At 44.2% G+C, this 17,904-nt stretch overlaps 1 protein-coding gene across 3 annotated transcripts in view; it reads left to right on the top strand.

Moving 5' to 3' along the window:
• The window catches only part of ZDHHC15 (zDHHC palmitoyltransferase 15), a 122,734-nt gene that overhangs the window by 98,090 nt on the left and 6,740 nt on the right, over positions 1–17,904 (top strand). For 2 of the 3 annotated variants that reach the window (XM_085060057.1, XM_085060058.1), the window contains exons 3-12: positions 6,798–6,824; positions 8,949–9,043; positions 9,720–9,840; positions 10,892–10,961; positions 11,340–11,372; positions 12,463–12,583; positions 13,714–13,846; positions 15,026–15,152; positions 15,731–15,840; positions 16,947–17,029. In XM_085060057.1, coding sequence (XP_084916183.1) covers positions 6,798–6,824; positions 8,949–9,043; positions 9,720–9,840; positions 10,892–10,961; positions 11,340–11,372; positions 12,463–12,583; positions 13,714–13,846; positions 15,026–15,152; positions 15,731–15,840; positions 16,947–16,990 — 881 coding nt within the window. In that variant the 3' untranslated portion in view covers positions 16,991–17,029. Of the gene's footprint in view, positions 1–3,849; positions 3,995–6,797; positions 6,825–8,948; positions 9,044–9,719; positions 9,841–10,891; positions 10,962–11,339; positions 11,373–12,462; positions 12,584–13,713; positions 13,847–15,025; positions 15,153–15,730; positions 15,841–16,946; positions 17,030–17,904 lie in introns of those variants that run through there. The other variant, XM_085060056.1, reaches the window with a different exon arrangement.

The raw sequence follows: 17,904 nt of genomic DNA, 5'->3' as shown, positions 1-17,904 counted from the left end.
GGAATGGTAGGACCATTGCATGTGTGCACAAACTCCTGTGAAATGCAGGAGTTCCAGTACAGAGCTGCAAAGTCCTGCTGAAATAACAAAAAAGAGCTTTTCCTGGGGTTTCTGGGAAGGTGTTAATGTGTAAATGTGGCAGCTTATCCCACATAATGGAGAGTTCTTAATGCACAAAAATCCAACTTGCTCATAGGTCAGTACCAATACCACTGCATGTTCTGGGAAAGCTTTGCCTGACTCCTCTGCACGAGCTGGGGTAGAGCACTTTTGATAGAAAGCCCAAATCTGATATGATTCCATTTAGCATTTTAGATTAGATTTATCTCCTCACCTACAAGTACAGTGTGTGATAGTCCCAGATAGGATTGCGATAGGGAGGCTTGCAGTGTTTTCCTACAATAAAGGACAAAAATGGGCCAGCCTTGAGGCTCACAAGCTTTTTTAGCTCAGCAGGAGCTCAGGAGCCAGTCAGGGTTGGGTTTGGTTCCCATTTTAGCTCACGGATTATCAAATCTTCTTGGATCTCTGTCACTGATAAGAAAACCACGTGTAACCTACCCAGATATAAATATGTCTGACAATTAGGTCACACCTTTATTTTCCATGCACTGGCTTCAGAGTAGTTTGAAAAGTTGGCTCTGCCCAAGGTTTGACTCCCTGCAGTTTGCAGGGGTTGTAGCTGACTTTCCCCACACCCCCAGGGCTCATGTGCCACAAGCTCAAGCAAGATTTGGAAATGAACAGTGGGGAAGTAACTTGTGCAACTTTGGTTTTCTGGATTAGAATATAATTTCGAAATTCAGACAGTAATCCAGGCACAGTTTCACATTCAAGACTAGAAAGAACAACTTCATTTTCCTGTTGTGGCTTTTTTTTTTTACAGGGCAAGATAACTGAGCATTTTCTACCACAAGTAATTTTTTTAAAGCATTTTCTCACAGGAAAGAGCATCTCAGTGAAATTGGTGCGTGTGGGGTTTTCTGCAATAGATAAACTGTTGTAAAAACTGGCATTTGTTTCCTGATTTATACTGTTTCCTGATTTGTTTTAGCTGTTTTTGGACCAATGACTCAGCCATCTTAGCTGGTGGCAGCCTTGCTCTGCTCTTCAGACTGCAGCTCTTGGTCATGATGTGTTCCCTGATGCCCAGAGTGTCTCTACCACTGGTGAGTCACCACCATCTTCCCTTCTTTAAGCACCCAAAAGTTTGTTTTGTGAGAAGAACCAGTGATGATGAGCCTTATTTAAATTACCCTGAAGCTTCTGGTACTTGGGTTTGTCTGCAGTCTGTGTGTGTAGTTTTGAACAGTGCAGTTACACTGTGGATGTCCTCACAGCTTCCTGAACCCTGTAGAAGTCTGACTCTTTGTTTAAAGTTGTATTAGATGTATCTGAGCAGGAAACTGCTCATGATTAGGGTTAAATTTAAAGACAGGGATGTTATTTAGGGTAATCCCACATCTTCCTTGCAATTGTAGTTGCTGTGGAGCCCAGTGAGGCTGCACACTCAGGACTTTCTTTGTACAATTGGCTGAAGGTCAAATTTAGATTTAATATTTATTTTTAATAACACCTACAGTGTTAATTTCTGAATAGGGCATGAGGTGTCTTATCCCACTTATATCTCACGCCATATCTCACATGGGGAGCTACCAGTTGAACCATAAGTGCAAAAAATAAATCCTAAGAATCACAAGCTTTCAAGGTCACCTGCTTGTTTTTGTTTGAAAGAGCTGTATTTGGGAATCTTTTACCTCAGATGAGCTCATGTTTATATAACTAAGTCTCCCCTGGAAGCCCATGAAAGAATAGAATTTTGAAGATAATCCATGTGAACCTTAGAGCACATAGGAAAACTGGCCGTTGAACAAAAGAAAAGGTCTGAACTTCATTTGCAGAGGCTTTATCTGACAAGGTCTGCTCACTTTTACCATGTTCCTTTGCTGTCTCTTGGGAAGGTGCCTTCCTGCTTTACATGCAGGAAAAATATCCCATGGATCTGCTGTTCATCCCACCCATCTCAGGAAAGGAGATTCTCTGAGTTGCTTCAGGTAGTGATTTAACTCACAAGAGTGATTTTTAAATGTTATTGGTTGTAAAATGTTCCTTCTCAGCACTTACGCAGTGGGGGAAGGAGGGAAAGCAAGGGAGCATTCACATCTTCCTCTCCCTCAGTGTATTTGTCCTGAATCCCTCCCTGAATAGCCTAGAAGGAGGCTTTTCTTACATATGTGGATATATTTCTTATTTAGGGTTACATGCAGCTCAGGCCAACATATATTATCATATCTGCAAAGCACTTTTGCTACAGCAGGGAGTACCCAAAGTCTTGGTTAAGCTCTACCACCCACAGAAAATTAAAACAAGTGCCAAAAAGTTCAGGTTCTATATTAAAGAAAAAAATTAGTAACCTGGGGAAGAGGAGAATAGTGACTGTACAGGCTGAGCTGGGTGGAGAAGAGGTTAAGAGAGCTGTTGCCTCAGAGCAAATATTTTTAGAAGACCAGAGGTTGTACATCATCTCCATCTTAAAATATTGAGAGAATTAAATATGGAATTACAGGTGTGGTCTGAGGATTTATGGGTGATTCTAAATTTGTGGATCTGGGCAGGAGAATGGCAAATGTGGTGCCATTTACCACAACTGAGAAAAGAGCTGGTAGAAGCAGCACAGATCTGAGTGTGATCCCAGCATGGGAAGTTTTAGAACAAATTCTGAGGTGAAAAAACTTCCTGAACAAAGAGGTGACCAGAAATTGTCACAAATTACACCAGGGGTTTGTCAGAAGAACGTTCTGGCAGATTATCTGTTCTCTTGATGAGAGAACTCATTTCTTTACCAGACATGACAGAGTGGAGTTAATTACCTGGAGCTGTAACTCAAATCACTGAGAATGGGAGTGAGAAGATTCCTACAGAACTCTGAGGGGGTTGTGGAGCAGTCTGGGGCAGTGGAGGGGGGCAGTGTTGTTTTCTTTCTTATTCTTTAAATGCCATGTTGTAGAGAGCACTCCTTTTGTTCCACGGGCTGTCTGCAGTCTGATCCTCCCATGGATATCCCATAGGAATGAGTGAATGTTACACGTATATTCACTTGTGTGTGTGTGTGTTTGTGTGTGTATACATATATATATTTACATACTCCTAGGTGTGTGCTCAGGGAATTGGAGAGCAGTGCCAAGCTGCCAGAGCAGAGGACAGGACAGTGCTCCAAGATGACAGAACCAGGATGGGTCAGGCCGGGAGGGACCACAGCGGGTCCATGTGTTCTCTCCTCCCTGCTCAGGCAGGGCCATCCCAGAGCTCATGGCACAGGGCTGTGCCCAGACAGCTCTGGAATATCCCCAGGGAGGAGGCTCCACAGCCTCTCTGGACAATCTGCTCAGGGCTTGGGCACTGCGAGGGCAGTTCTGCCTCCTGTGCAGGTGACATTTCCTCGGATCAGTGCGTGCCTGTTGCTCTGGCGCCATCGCTGGGTGCCCCGGAGCAGAGCCCGGGCCCTGCTCTGACAGCTCCCTTTGGATATCGATTACTGATCCTCTCCTCCCTCAGCCCAGCCTCTCAGAGGCGCTCCAGCCCCTGCATCCCCGCGGCAGCTCCGGCTGTGTGCGGAGCGCAGAGCTGCACACGCCGGGCTGAGCGGAGGGCAGCACCGCCTCCCTGCCCGGCGGGCAGCGCGGAGCCCGGAGCGGGGCGGTGTGTGAGGGACAGCGTGTGGAGCTCCGCTGGACACGCACCGCCCGGAGCGGCACCTCCCTGCCTCCCCGACAGGGGGCGCCGCTGCGCGCAGGCCGCTCAGCCGAGCGCCGAGCGCGCCGGCCCCGGCCCAGCCCGCGCAGTCGCGCGCCGATGCGCGGCGCCGAGGGCGGCGGGATGGCGCTGTGGCGGGGGCTGCGCTGCTGCCGCCGCGCCTTCGCCTGGCTGCCCGTGCTGCTCATCGCGCTGCTCCTGCTCTGGTCCTACTACGGATACGTCTGCGAGCTCTGCCTCGGTGAGCGCCCGCCCGAGCCCCGCGGGGCCCGCCCGCCACGGGCCGCGCCTCAGCTCCGCCGGGGCCCCGCGGGGCTGCGGGCCGGGGGCTTCGGGCCATTCCCCTCTGCTCCTGCTCTTCCCCTCTTCCTCCGCCTGTTCCCCTCCTCCCCACCTCCCCTTGCTGTCGTTCTCCCCTGCCGTGCCCCGGTTAAAGCGCAGCCCGGCCCCCAGCCCGCCCCGGGCAGCGCGGGGCTCCATCCCGCAGGGATCTGCCCAGGAGAAACCTGGCATTGCGAGTCGAGCCCGTGCCGGATTGATGAGGGGACCTGGGCGTGCTGCCCTGCTGTGCTCAGGGTGTGTGCCCCGGCTGGCTGCCCGGGTGCTGTTTGTTAGCCATGAGCCCTTGCTGTGTGTCGCTGGCAGCAGGGAGGTGCCGTTTGACAGGGTCGGGAGGGTGATCCCACTGTGACACCCGGTGGTGTTGTGATTTGATAACGTCCAGATGCGATTGATGAGCTGAACAGTGGCGAACGGCAGTCTGTGCCCTGCCGTGCAATGGCTTTGCCTTGTATTCTGAAATAGAAACAAGTTACATGAAATCACACTCAGGCGTCGAGTTGTTACAGTAGCAGGGAAAGCACTATGCTTTAGAATAGGAAGTTTTATGCTGGCTAGTAATTGTATATTTAATGTAGCAATTTAACTGCATAGTAAGTTGCAAACTTTCTTTTGTTTGTTATTCTAGTTTAGTATGTTACTAGAAGAAAGGATTGCTGGGGCTGGTGGAGAGAAAAGCTGGCAGCTTGGACTGGTGAAATGGTGAGGAGGAGATGTGACTCCTCAGGACAGAGTAAGGCAGATAAAGGAAGCCAAAGATTCCAGAAAGGATAGTTTGAGATGTTCCTGAGACAGGAGCTGCCTTCTGGTGCTGTACAGCAAACGTAAATCAGGTGTTGGTTCGGGTTCGTGCAGGGAGATCTCTTGTTTTCTCTTGATGGGAACTACAATGAAATGCAGCTTCTTGGGTCTGTTTTAATCAGCAGCTTGGCAAAGCCCCCAAACACTTCATCACATTTATGCCATCTCTGAGACTGTGGGCTGTTTCGTTCAAAAATTCACAGAGAATATCTCCGAGGTGCATGTAACTGTCATTAGAACATGTGACAAAAAATGTGGAGTATTTTCCTGAAATGCTGTCAGTCTTTTGAAATGTTCTGTGCAAATTCAGTAATACTGAACATGGGCTGATCCCAGGTCTGGGTGCAGCTGTTAGAGAAGACTCAGGTGATCTGAGTGAGGTTTGGATTGGGTTTGGGAGATTTGGGAGGTTTGGATTTCAGCTGATAGGAGCTCAGCTCACTGCCTGGAATCACAGTTTAAAATCATTCATTTGCCCACACCCACCAATTTTCTTGGCCCATTTCTCTCTCAGCTCTTTTATTTGTGTGTGGAGGAGTTTATGCAGAAGTTGAAATGACTAAATTATTTCAGGATTTGAGCATGAACTGTTGGCCTGTGCTGTTAGTTGCAAACAGTAACTCTCTCCACGTTTCTAACACAGCAAGGCTTGCTGTGCTGGCTGCCTCTTCTCAGCTGCTGTGAGCATGTAAATAGTGAATGCTTTGTCTGGAATCTTGGTTTGCATCTTCAGTTGTGCTGTGGGGGTGATGTCTGGGAGGCATCTCCTGATGCTGGGTTTGAACCCTCAGTGACTGGGGTGGCCAGTGAGTCACGGGAGGAAGCTTCATTTCTTGTTTGGCTGGTGGTTGCTGCCACAGTGACAACAATGATCCTGCCATAGAACCGTTTATATAATCTGTGTTTATGCTCTTTTCTCAAGTAAAATCCGTAGCAAGGCCCTGCTGCAGGTGGGATCAGGAGGGAGTCAGGCAATATTTGTGAAAAGCTCATCGTAGCTTGATTGGCAGCAAACCAAAGGAAAAACTAAAGGTTTCCTAACAGTCTTGTTTACCTGAAATTGAGTGGGCAGAGACGTAGTGAAGATTCAGTTTCTTTTTTCATCTACATTGCTGTGTGTCACAGAGCTCTGTCTTTCAACCAATGTTCTGTCAAAATATCACAGAAGTCTCTGTTTTCAGTTAAAGAAAGCTGCCCTTGTCTCTTCTGTTAAACTTGGATGCTGGCTTTTGAAATAACGGATGGATTTTCAAATAGTTGCTACAAGCAGACATTGAACAATGTTCCTTTTGCTGGTTGTTCAAAGGGATTCTGTTAGGGACTGTTCTCTCATTATGGTGAAGTAAGAAGGGGTTGTAAAATTTCTGCTGGTAGGAAGTGTGAAAACAATGGAGTCATTGCAGTTGGTGACTAGGCCAAAGCTGAGAAATTGGTAATTTTTTATTATGCTGATGCAGAATTGCTTTCACTGCAGACAGTGCTTACACTGGAGGGTCAAGACCACCTAGAGACCAGCAGAGAGCAGCTGCAAGCATGTGGTAAATGCACAGAGACACAGCTTGGACAGGGGTTAGAGGAGCCCTGGTGATCTTGTCACACCACTGGCACCAGAGGATTGGTTTTGTCATATTTCTAATGCAAAATATACCAAATATATTTTATCAGCAGGGAAAATACAGCATAAGTAACAGTTAGTGAACATCTTGCTGTGGGTGTGTGCGTGAGTGAAGAAGAGTTGTTACGGATGCTTTTGATTTGGTGCTGAACTGTGGGTTCTCTCTTTGCCTTTTGAATTTGAACAGTTTTTCCTAAAATGGCTGTGTTTCACAGAGAAATGTTTTTTGTCACAAACTTCTCTGGGATTCCAGTTTGCTCTGTGGACACATGTTTCTTTTCTTTTCCAGTGACTGTGAGCAATCCTGTGGAGAAAGGTACGTGTGATAATTTATTATTTGACACTCACTCCGTGTGTAAAAATATTCACAAATGTTCTGGCTGAAATACCAGAATTATTTGCTGTCAATTTTTAAAGGTACATCCTCTTTCAGAGTTTCCTTCCTGTAATTGCACCCTCCTGAGGTACCCAGCATGCTGCACCTCCTGGGTGCATTGGGAAATGCCCTGTTTAGTCACAGGATGGGCAGAACATGGAAAGGCTTTGATCCCTGTGACTCTTTCAGGAAAAGCTGTGTGTGTCTCTGCACACCCACACACCTCCCTTTCCCTTTCACATTTCCAGAGCTGATTTTACCAGCCCAACAGAAAATACTAGTTCCCATCTGCAGCCCACCTGGTTTTTTTCACTGTTCCATTTGATCTTGCAGTGAAAGCTATTTTTGATAAGTTTTTTCTCTCAGTTCTGGTGCCCACCAGCAGATCCTGAGTCATAACACAGCAGGATTGCTCAGTGACACTCTAGGCTGGTGCGTTGGTGGAGGCCACAGTCGTGTTCTAAGAATAAGGAGTCAGTGACTATTTTAATATTCTTCCCCTTCTTTCCTGGAGGTGCTTTGGATGCTTTTGGCTAATCCAGGTGTTCTCTTGGTGACTTTATTTTGGGGTTATGAAAGATATAAGTAGGTGTAATGTAAGTTGTTCCATGAAGAACAGTGCTAGCTGACATTTAAAGATCCTCCAGTTTGCTGCATCTAGTAAAGTCTCTTTCCTCTATAGAACAGTTCAAATGTTTGAAATTGCTACAGAGAAACTACAGAAAGCAGAATGTTAATGACAACTCAGCAGAAGAAAGTTATTAGTTCCCTAATCTGTTAGTGCATCTCCAGGTCAGCTTCCTCTAACATGCCGCTGTGTTGCTTGAGCAACAAAATTAAACCTGTTGCAAGATTTATCTCCTTACATATTAATTAAAAATGGCTGAGCTCCACCTGCATGTAGAGTAAGGATAACATCTCCAACCAGCTTGGAGCATGAGAATGACTTAGCTGTGATTCACAGCTCCTTCCCACAGTCCATCACATCCTTGTGAGATGTATCCCATCATTTGCCATCTCATTAGAAAGTTTCACTGATGCATTTGGCCTTTTTTACCAATTTTCACACAGGAAAAGAAGTGTTTTGACACAGTTAAGAAGTGTTTGGATTTCAGATTTCTCTTTCCAAGTAGTTATTTTAATCTTACATTCTAGAATTTGAAGCTTAAATGAGATGGGGGGAAATGAGATGGTTATTGCAATTAAATGATGTGTTTAAATAAAACCATCTTGTAACTGTTTGATAATGTCTTAGTGAGTTGAATGGCAAATAGTTTGTGGAGCTGAAGGACAGTTCCTTTGGCTCCCTGTCCATGGAATGCCTGCTAATACCCAAAGGCTCTGGAATAAGGTTTGCATGATGAAATAACACTGCTCTGATACATGCTGGTTTCATGGTATAATGTTGAGTCTGGTGGTTTACAGTCCTTCCTCAGTAATCACAAGACCTATTTTGCTCAATTTGAGGGAAGTTTTCCTGATTTGTTTTATTGTATCAACCATGGCAAATGTAAAAGATGTTTAATAAGAGGTTTGGCTTTTTCTGGTGCTGTAAAGCTCATGTTATTTCTCTCTGCTCTCACAAGAAGAACGTGGTGCAGGAGTGGGCAGTGCACTCTCTGCATTTAGGAGCAACTGAACCCCAAAACTGGGAGGTGCTGGAGTATTGCAAAATGAACCTTTACACTGTTCAGCACCTGTCAGTTCTGCTGGGCCTGTGCCTGGCATGTGGGGAAGAGACAGGAATCCTGTCATTCTCAGTGACACAGGGTTGTCACCTGCCCTGTGGGACAATTCTCTTACAGCTGCATCTTTCTGAGCCACGGAATGAGATCAGGTGGAGCAGGGGAGGCTCTGAGATTGGTCACCCCTGAGCTCTGGGTTGCTGCTGACCCTGAGCCATAAAGTTTATCTGGACTATAATAATGGATGGTACTGGGTGGACATCTGTTTTTTCCGTTCCTTTTTTTTGACATTGTTGTGAAAAATTTGAATCATGGATGAAACCTTTGCTTAAGAAGTCATTGCTCTGTTTGTTTTTTTCTTTTCTTGTTTTGTTTTTAGTGGCCTATCTTGTAATATTCCATATTCTCTTTGTGCTCTTTGTGTGGACATATTGGAAGTCTGTTTTCACTCTCCCGATACAGCCAGGCAAAAAGGTAAGAAACCAAATGCTTTTCATTCTTTGCACAACAAAACAGAGATGTTAGAGAACTCAACTCAAGTCTAGTTGATCTGGAGAGGAAAGTGAGAGGCATATGTGTTTTAATTATTTTCTACCAAATATTTACTTTGTCATGTTGCTTGGATTGATAGATTTAATTTTTTTTTTCCATTTTGTTTTCCCTCTATGAAATCCCAATAAAACACTATGTTTGAAGCAACAGAATGAGGTCAGTATTGGTGTGGCACTCCAAATATACATAGCCTTGATGTGATCCTGATTACAAGAATGTAAATTTATAAATAACAACTAATCCCAGTTTTAAAAATATAAAACTGTGGCTGGAGACAGGTTCTTGCTCCCTAGAGAGGTGCTGAAAGTGTTATAAAGGTGAGTAATGGCACTCATCTGAGGCAGCAATAGGAGTAATTCTAGTAAGTTGTTTTATGAGCCTTAATTTCACTATTTCATTCCTTATTGATGTGTCTCTCAGTATTCTGCCTGTCCAGCACTCAACCATCTCCCTTTGTCTTCTTAACAACCACATTTTCCCACTTGATTAATCTCAGGAGCAGGAGTGGGAGGTACAAATGTTTCCCAGCTTGCCTGTATTTGCAATGTTCTCCCTGCTGTCCATGGGTGACTGTTCCTCTCATGGCCTCTGCTTGCAGTTCCACATGTCCTACGCTGACCAGGAGCGCTATGAGAACGAGGAGAGGCCTGAGGTGCAGAGGCAGATCCTCGCCGAGATCGCCAGGAAGCTGCCGGTGTACACCAGGACAGGCAATGGAGGTCAGCTCAGCTCAGCAGGGAGCTCGTGGCCCCAAAGCCACCCACACACACTCAGGTGGCACAGGCTGGCACTCAGGGGATCCTGCTGGCCAACAGCATTCCCAGTGCTGCTGCAGGCACCCTCTAACTGCTGTGAAAAGGATTTGAATGCCTTTGCTCTCAGACAAAACAAAAAAAGCGGTTTTTTTGCACTCCCATTCAGTGTACTGTCAGGTGCTGCCTTTGAGAAGCAGGATGTTACTCTTTGGATTTACAGTTGAAAAGCTCCCATGTGCTGTCTGTGTTTAGCAATACAATAACCAAATCTATCATAATTTTTACTTAAAATTGAGTCTGGCTTAGAGATGCAGGACATACTTCTGTGACTAGTGTTCTGGACTGTGTTCAGTGATTAAATGCCTGCCGCACTCCCTTCACAGCTTAAAGAAATCTGTGTTCATATTGGAGGTTCTGACCTGCTCTGTCAGGCAAGCCAGAGAATTATGAGGTAGAGAACTGGAATAGAATTATCAAAGTGAAGTGTAGGTGGTCTGTGTAAATGTGGAAGCAGTTTTAGGTTGTCACTTCTGAGCTGGCTGCATGGTTTAGAGTAGATTTAGGTTAGATGTTAGGAAGAAATTCCTCCCTGTGAGGATGGGCAGGCCCTGGCACAGGGTGCCCAGGGAAACTGTGGCTGCCCCTGGATCCCTGGCAGTGTCCAAGGCCAGGCTGGACAGGGCTTGGAGCAACCTGGGACAGTGGAAGGTGTCCTTGCCCTTGGCAGGGGGTTGGAATGAGATGATTTTTAAGGTCCTCCTTTCCAGCCCAAACCATTCCATGATTCTATGCTTTCAGGGAGGATTGTTCTCCCATCTGCAGGTCTCCAGCAGAATTATGGTTGTTGGTTACCTGATGGTGACCTGGCAGCAAAAACCAGCTGCAAACACAGTCACAGCTGCTGAAGTGATAGAGGAAAGGAAAAAAATAGTCAGGAAATGAGCACAATATCAGCTAACATATTTTAAAAGGAGCACTTTTCCGTTATTTGGTGTTAATTTGTCTCTGATTGCAGGGATTCGGTTCTGTGACAGATGCCAGCTGATCAAACCTGATCGTTGTCACCATTGCTCTGTCTGTGCCATGTAAGTTCTGGGCTGTCCTTCACTCAAGTGCAAACAATCACCACAAGGTTCTGGGCGTGGGCTGCTCCTTCACATAGCTTTTTACACAAGAAGGCACCCCAGGGCCTCTGCTCCAGCTGCAGCCAGCAGTGCTCTAGGGCAGAAATCATTTTCATGTCTTTTTATCTGCACAGGAACCAAGGACATCAGTTGGTCTTCAAACACTAATAGATGTTCCATCTTAAAATTATATCTACTTTAAAAAACTTAGAGACAGTGGCATTTTGAGTTTTTATCATGTAGAAATCTCACAAAAATCAAAGTTCTTGCTCTTGATCTGCAGCTGGTAATGAACTACCAATTAAAAATCTTGCATTTTTCCTTTTTGTCCTTTTGCAGGTGTGTGCTAAAAATGGATCATCACTGTCCATGGTATGTCCTAGATACTGGTTTGTGGTTTTCTGAAAGGAAAGGCTACTTACATATATTTCTGTATGCCTCTCATGTCTGTATGCCTCTCACATTTTAGGCCATCCATCTCTTTAGTTTGGGAAATTATAAAATAGTTGCACTTTGAAGTTTCTGAAATGTTTGATATTTGAACTAATCATTCATGTTTGTTCCATAACCCATGTGTAAAAAATGCTATTATATTGATAAAATTTAAACCCTAATTGCTAATTCACTCATTAACTATTATTCAAATTTGAAAGAATCTCCAGCTTAGCCTTGCCTTTGGGCTCTCTCAGCATTTCAGCTGCATTTGGGGATGCTTTCAATAACAACATTTGCACCTGGATTGTTTCTGAACTGATGCTGGTCAGAGACAGTCTGTGCAGAAAGCTGCATGGATGAATTGAGCTTTGCACTTTTTGAGAATTGCTGTCACTACATTTCTTAAACTCTTCCTTTTTTTTTTTAAAAAAAAAAAAAAGGAAGATTTAAGAAATCAGAAGCAACACAAACATTTCCCTACCTGAACCTCCCTGGTAATCAAAACTGTAGAGGATTTTCCAAACCTGACTTCTGACACAAATGCCCAGTATGGTTTCTCTGTACATCCCCTTGTTCCTTTTTAGAGCTGTCCTGTGCATGGAGAATTCTAGCCAAATGTGGGCTTAATTGGGCTGTAGGCAAACAAACAGGCAGTGGTGAGGAGTCTGCTGAGGTTTGCAGAGCAATAAAGTAGCACAGAACTCCCAGATGTGACTCCCTTGGCAGACAAGACCCAGACAGGAGGAACGAGCTCCTGCCTCTGTGACCCATTTACCTGTGGTACCAACCTTCAAACAATTCCAAAATTGAGTCTGAACTGTGTTCTCCTTGGCCCACAGGAAGGGCTGGAGTGAAAAGCAGAGCCTTCAGTTCTGCTCCCTTTTGGCCACTGAGGGGAGCTGCTTATTGGCAAATTCTGTTGTGTGATGCAGGCCTTTAAAATCCCCCCAAAACTGGTCGTGCTCATTGTGTTACAACCACTGTGTGCTGCACAAATCCTGATTTCAACTTTGCTTTTGTCCTCCAGGGTGAATAACTGCATTGGATTTTCTAACTACAAATTCTTTCTACTGTTCTTAGCCTATTCTCTGTTGTATTGCTTGTATATTGCTGCAACAGTCTTCAAGTATTTCATTAAGTATTGGACAGTAAGTCATGAACTCCAGTTCCTTTTTCATCTCCTGCCAGTCTCGTGGGGTTTAGTGACTCTCCATGCTTTGTTGCTGTCAGTCAGTGGAGGGGCTGCATTTTCCTGGGAGGTGTTTCCCTGGGCCCTTTGGGAGTGCACCTCCTGTTATACATCCAAAATGCACAAAGCAAGAAGTAGACTTCAGGAGTTTCAGCCTGTAGATTAGCTTGTGGGAGAAAGGGTTTATCATTTCCCTGTTCTTGTGTTAGCATGGGTGTCTCTTGGAAAGTTTGGCATTGATCTGTATGATTACTGAAAAGCAAAAAATGGGTCTAAAGTCCTTGTTCATTTTCTAACTCCCATAGTCCTCCTTTCTCCATTTGAAAATAGACTGAACCAAAGGAGGCTTTTATTTAGTGATTGATGATTGTTGGTATGCAAGCAGGCCAGCAGACAGCTCCAGTAAGAGACTGGCCCTTGTCCTCTAGTTTCCATCCCCTCTGCTGCAGAACTCTATGTTTGTGTTTAAGTCACTTACCTTTGCTGTGCATTAATTGTCCCCACACCCAGCAAGGCACAGCCCTGGAGGTCCCTAGCACCTGCCTGTGTGCGCTGCTGGCCACCTCTGCCACTTGGCTCTTTTGCTGTAGAAGGAAAGGAGTCTTTCTTCTGCTTGGAAAGCCCCACTAGGCTTTTAAACTTTCCCAACCCCTCTGTGCTCAGTTCTAATGCTCCCCAATAACTGCAGAGGTCAGGTTCTCTGGGCTTACCTGGAACAAGGTGCAGAATTTTAATGTTTGCACAGGAAACTCAGCAGAACTTAAAGAGGGCTTGAAGAGCCCCTGCCTGCTTCTTTCCCGTGGGCACAGCCTGTTCCTCCTCTCCTGCCCACCTGGGAAGCTGTGGTGGTGCCTCTGAGCCATACAAGGAGTTAGTAACACCCCCACTCTTTGTGCTGTGATACAGGAGGGGAAATGAACCACATTCATTTCTTTGTCTCTTGCTTTTTATAGTAAGATTGACTTTTGTCTATATAAGCTTGAGAACTCCCAATAGGAGTTTTAGAAATTATATTTATTTTCTATAAGTATAAAAAATTTCCATCTTAATTTGTTCCTATCACTTGTCCTGTGTTGCTTTTCTTTCCAGGGTGAGCTGACCAATGGACGTTCCAAATTTCACATCCTTTTCCTTCTCTTAGTGGCAATCATGTTCTTTGTAAGCCTCATGTTTCTGTTTGGCTACCACTGCTGGCTTGTCAGCAGAAACAGATCCACTCTAGGTAAGGCTCTTGTGTCTGTCTCCTTCTAGTGAGACACACCAAAGTTGCTGTAAGAAGTAAAAGACAAAAAATTAAAAAGGCATTTGTTCTATTTCTGTACATTCCTGCTGGTTTATGAGGGGAGGAAGATTTAAGAGCTTGGTACAAGCTGCAAAAATCTGTCACTTCAAATGAGCTGCATTCCTTAGCTGGTGTGATAAAAGCTTTGTTAGGGAAACCAGAGCCTTGAAGTGTAGAAGTCCAATTATAAAAATGTTATGCGTATGTAAAACTACATTTGCTGTGAAATGAGTGCAGCTTTTTAGGAAAAGTGGTTTGTTAAGCTCCTGTGCTGGGGTGAATCCCAAACCAGCTTAGTGAGATTGGGAATCAGTGTCCTTGTTTACTGATAGCCAAAGTAATTCTGGCTATAAAACCAAAGAAATTATCATCTAAAACAGTATAATTTTGCCAAGTAGTTTCTTCACCTTTCCTCAGATAAACATTCAACTTTCAAAGCTTTTTGGATAAAGTTTTTTAACAAAACAGACACTATCAAGAGTGAGAAAATATTCTGATTTTATCAAGTTATTTACTTCAAAAGTCATTTCATGGGGCACTGAAGCTCATCTATCCCAGAACATCAGGCCTGTGCAGCAGCTGAGAAGGGAAATCAAATTGTTCCTAAGGCACTCAAGGTTCTCCTCCCCTCTCTTTTCTTAATTTTATGGCTCACTGTTACCCTGAGTTTATTTGCATTTGTTTGTCTCTAATGCTTGTTCATTATAACATTAATGAATGAGTTGATTTAAATCTCCAGTACCACTTCTGGGATATGCATTGAAGACCAACCTACTTCATTCTGCAGTTTTTTTACCTAGAAAATTTTATGCTCTGAATTTCAACAAGTCTCACAGAAAGATCTTTTAACTCTGTTCTCTGGATGAAACAATCCATTGTGGGTTGGTTTGACTGTTCTGTAGGTTCAGTTGCACGACCAAATTCCTGCCTTCAGTTGAAAAGTCTTCACAGGCTTTGCAAAATGGAAAAAACTATTATTTTGAAATTTTGTAGTGCTGTGTCTATAGAATCTGTTAAATCATGTCTTTAGATGGCTGCAAGATGCACAATCCTGTTTCAGAGTGTTTGACATTGATTTTCCTTTTTTTTTTCCCCCACTGAAATTGCATCTGTGTGCAGAGGCTTTCTCAGCTCCGGTGTTCCAAAATGGCCCAGACAAAAATGGGTTCAATCTTGGCTTTGTGAAGAATCTCCAGCAAGTGTTTGGAGAAGAAAAAAAGCTCTGGTTGCTGCCTATCGCCTCTAGGTAAGTAATAATCAAGTCAGTGCTAAAAGCTGATATAATTACAGTTTTTCCCATTTTGTGTACAGGTTTAGGTCACAGGAAAGTGTTTTTTTCTGTCTTTCAGTAGGAGTTGGGGCCATTTTCTATTGGGTGTCAATCAAACACAGAAGTGTGATTTCTGTCCTGAAGAGTCTGTGGAATAAATTGATAACATTTATACCTATTAATTGCTCCTTTTTCATAAATGAAGCAATGAATATTTTATTTCCCCCCTCACTTCTAGCTGTCCACAAGTTAATTTTTCCAGGGTTTTTTGTCTGTATTCAACTGACTTGGTCAAATGAGCACATTTACCTTCTACTAAAAGTTACTTAATTTCTGGCTACAAGTTTCAACTTTTGTTCTCCAGAGAGAGCTTGAAGTAATTGAGAACCAAAATGAAAAACAAACATGGCACTTTACAAAGCTTCAAGATGATTTTAAGTAAACATGGCAAACTCAGGCAACACAAACTTTGTTTGCAGCAAAAATGTACAGAAATTGTCATCGTTTGGAGTCACTTGGTTTTGCAGTGTCCCTCTCTGCCTTTTTCCATGCAGCCAGGGCGATGGACATTTCTTCCCAATGAGAGCCTTGAGTGAAGCTCGGAATCCTCTGCTGACAAATGAGGAGCAGTGGGAAGAGGATGGAATAGATGAAGAGCCTCAGGGTAAGGAAGTTAGTTGTCCTGACCTACAGTGGCCAATAGATGAATTATAAGAGCTAATCAGATAAAAAATTGTGTTGGTTAAGTCTCTGGGTAGCTCTGACTTGAGTAATGAGCACAGAGTAAAAATAAGCTCTACTTTGGAATTATTTTTTTTTTAGCAACTTTCTACTTGCAAGTGAATGAACTGAGAGGGTGTTTTAAGGGTTAGAGAAATTGAAATTGCCACAAACTGAGAGTATTCACTTGTAAATGTTGCTGCATGCAGCACAGTTACTTGGGACGTAACGTGGTGCCTGCACAAAGGAGAATATTTAGATTTTTTAAATTGTGTTTATCATCTGAGAGTGTGTGAAAATGGGCATGCAAACACCTGAGTGCAGGAACACATTTAGGAAGCTACTTTGTGCTTTGTCCAGCCTTATTACCAAAGTAAATTTTCCTGCTCTTCCTGGTTTGTTCTATACATTTTGATAGTTAGAAGATAACACAAATGAGTTTTAAAAACAACAAAATTGGCTTTAAAGTAGCAAACTGTGGCATTCCTGTGAATTTTTAATGATGCTGAAAATGATTCCTTTAGGAATTGGTCAGAGCTTCTCTTAATTTTTACAAACTTTAAATTCTCTGAACAAATATTTCGTTCTTCCATATGAAAACATTGTCAGTGAGGTGATTTTTGGTTCCAGATTATGGTTTGGAGCTTATATGAAGTCTCCCAGTTTATAATGCTTATAAAATAACTGACATTTATTTCCAGGCAGTTGAACTGCATGATCATTGTGGGTCCTTTCAACTGAAATATTCAGATCCTCTCTTACACAATACAAAAATGTCTAACCAGAAAGACCTGAAATGTTCCATTCAAACTGAAAGACCTTTATTTGTCTTTGTGGCTTTAAAGCTTGTGACTTGGTTATGAAATAAATAAAGCCAATAATAGAGTAATCTCAATTTAAAAACAGCTGTTCAGTTCTCTCTGACAAGTGGTTGTCTATTTTTGTTTGTAATGATCCTTAAAATCGCAATTCCACGCTTAGTGAAAAATACATTCTCAGTGAGAAAACTAGATTTATTTACCTCTAAGAGCTTTGTTTTTCATTGGACAGGTTCTGGGGAAGCCTCATCCCTTGCCATAGAAAGGGAGACATAGCAGTGTGAAAACCCAGTGGTGTAAGGCTTGATCAGAAAGGTGAGTGTTCCTTCCTTTACTTCCCTCCAAACCACTGCTCTGCAGGGAGTGGGGAGGTGATGTTGGGCAGCTTTTGCCTTTAGCAGAACAATATTTGTCCAGCTTGCCCAGAAATCGCTTGTTCTAGGGATCCTAAAAGGAAGCAGAGGCTCTCAGAGGCCCTGGGCTGGGTGCTGGCCCAGGTAACACCAGAGCCACCAGCACTGGGGAGAACACAAACCCTGCAGCTCCTCTGGAAATCATGGCAGGAATGACTCTTGCCCTGACTTGGATAGTGCCAAGATGGAAATTCTGTGCAGGGATCCACGGGAGGGGTGGGAAGGTGCAGGTGAAGTCTTCAACTGAAGCTGAGAGCAGCCAAGTTGCAGTTGGGAGTACAAGGAAGTGACTTGGAATGTCACATCAGCTGTCACTCTCTCATCCAGACTTTGTCTCACCCTGGAAAAGGTGAATCCCACTTCAGATGACACAGACTGGGGTAGGTGATGCTTCCAGAACGTTCCCTGCTCTGCCACCTGTCCTGGCTTGGAGAACAGGGGAGATGCCCCACATGTCCTGCCCCAGGAGCTGCAGGCAGTGCAGAGGACACAGTGTCCTGTTGTCCCAGGGGAGTGGAAGTGACTGAGATTCCAGCAGCATCCTCTGCCCTCACAGTGCAGGAGGTGGAAGAGTCAGGTGGGATTTGCCCCTCTCTGTGCCATGGCAGGTGATAACTGTGGTGTGGCAGAGCACTGCAATCCCTGCCTGGCTCCCCTGGCAAGCAGCACCTCCAGCCTTGTATCAGTGGCTTCTGGCACATTGGAGGTGTGAGCCCACCTGGTTCCACTAAGAAAAACCCCAAAGTGTTTTTCTGTCAGTGTCCTGTCCTTCTGGCA

Source organism: Lichenostomus cassidix, chromosome 4A, assembly GCF_008360975.1.
Source record: "Lichenostomus cassidix isolate B80296 chromosome 4A, HeHo_3.0, whole genome shotgun sequence".
Taxonomy (NCBI): domain Eukaryota; kingdom Metazoa; phylum Chordata; class Aves; order Passeriformes; family Meliphagidae; genus Lichenostomus; species Lichenostomus cassidix.
The sequence above is the reverse complement of the archived record's forward strand: the minus strand, read 5'-3'. Positions and strand labels throughout refer to the sequence as shown.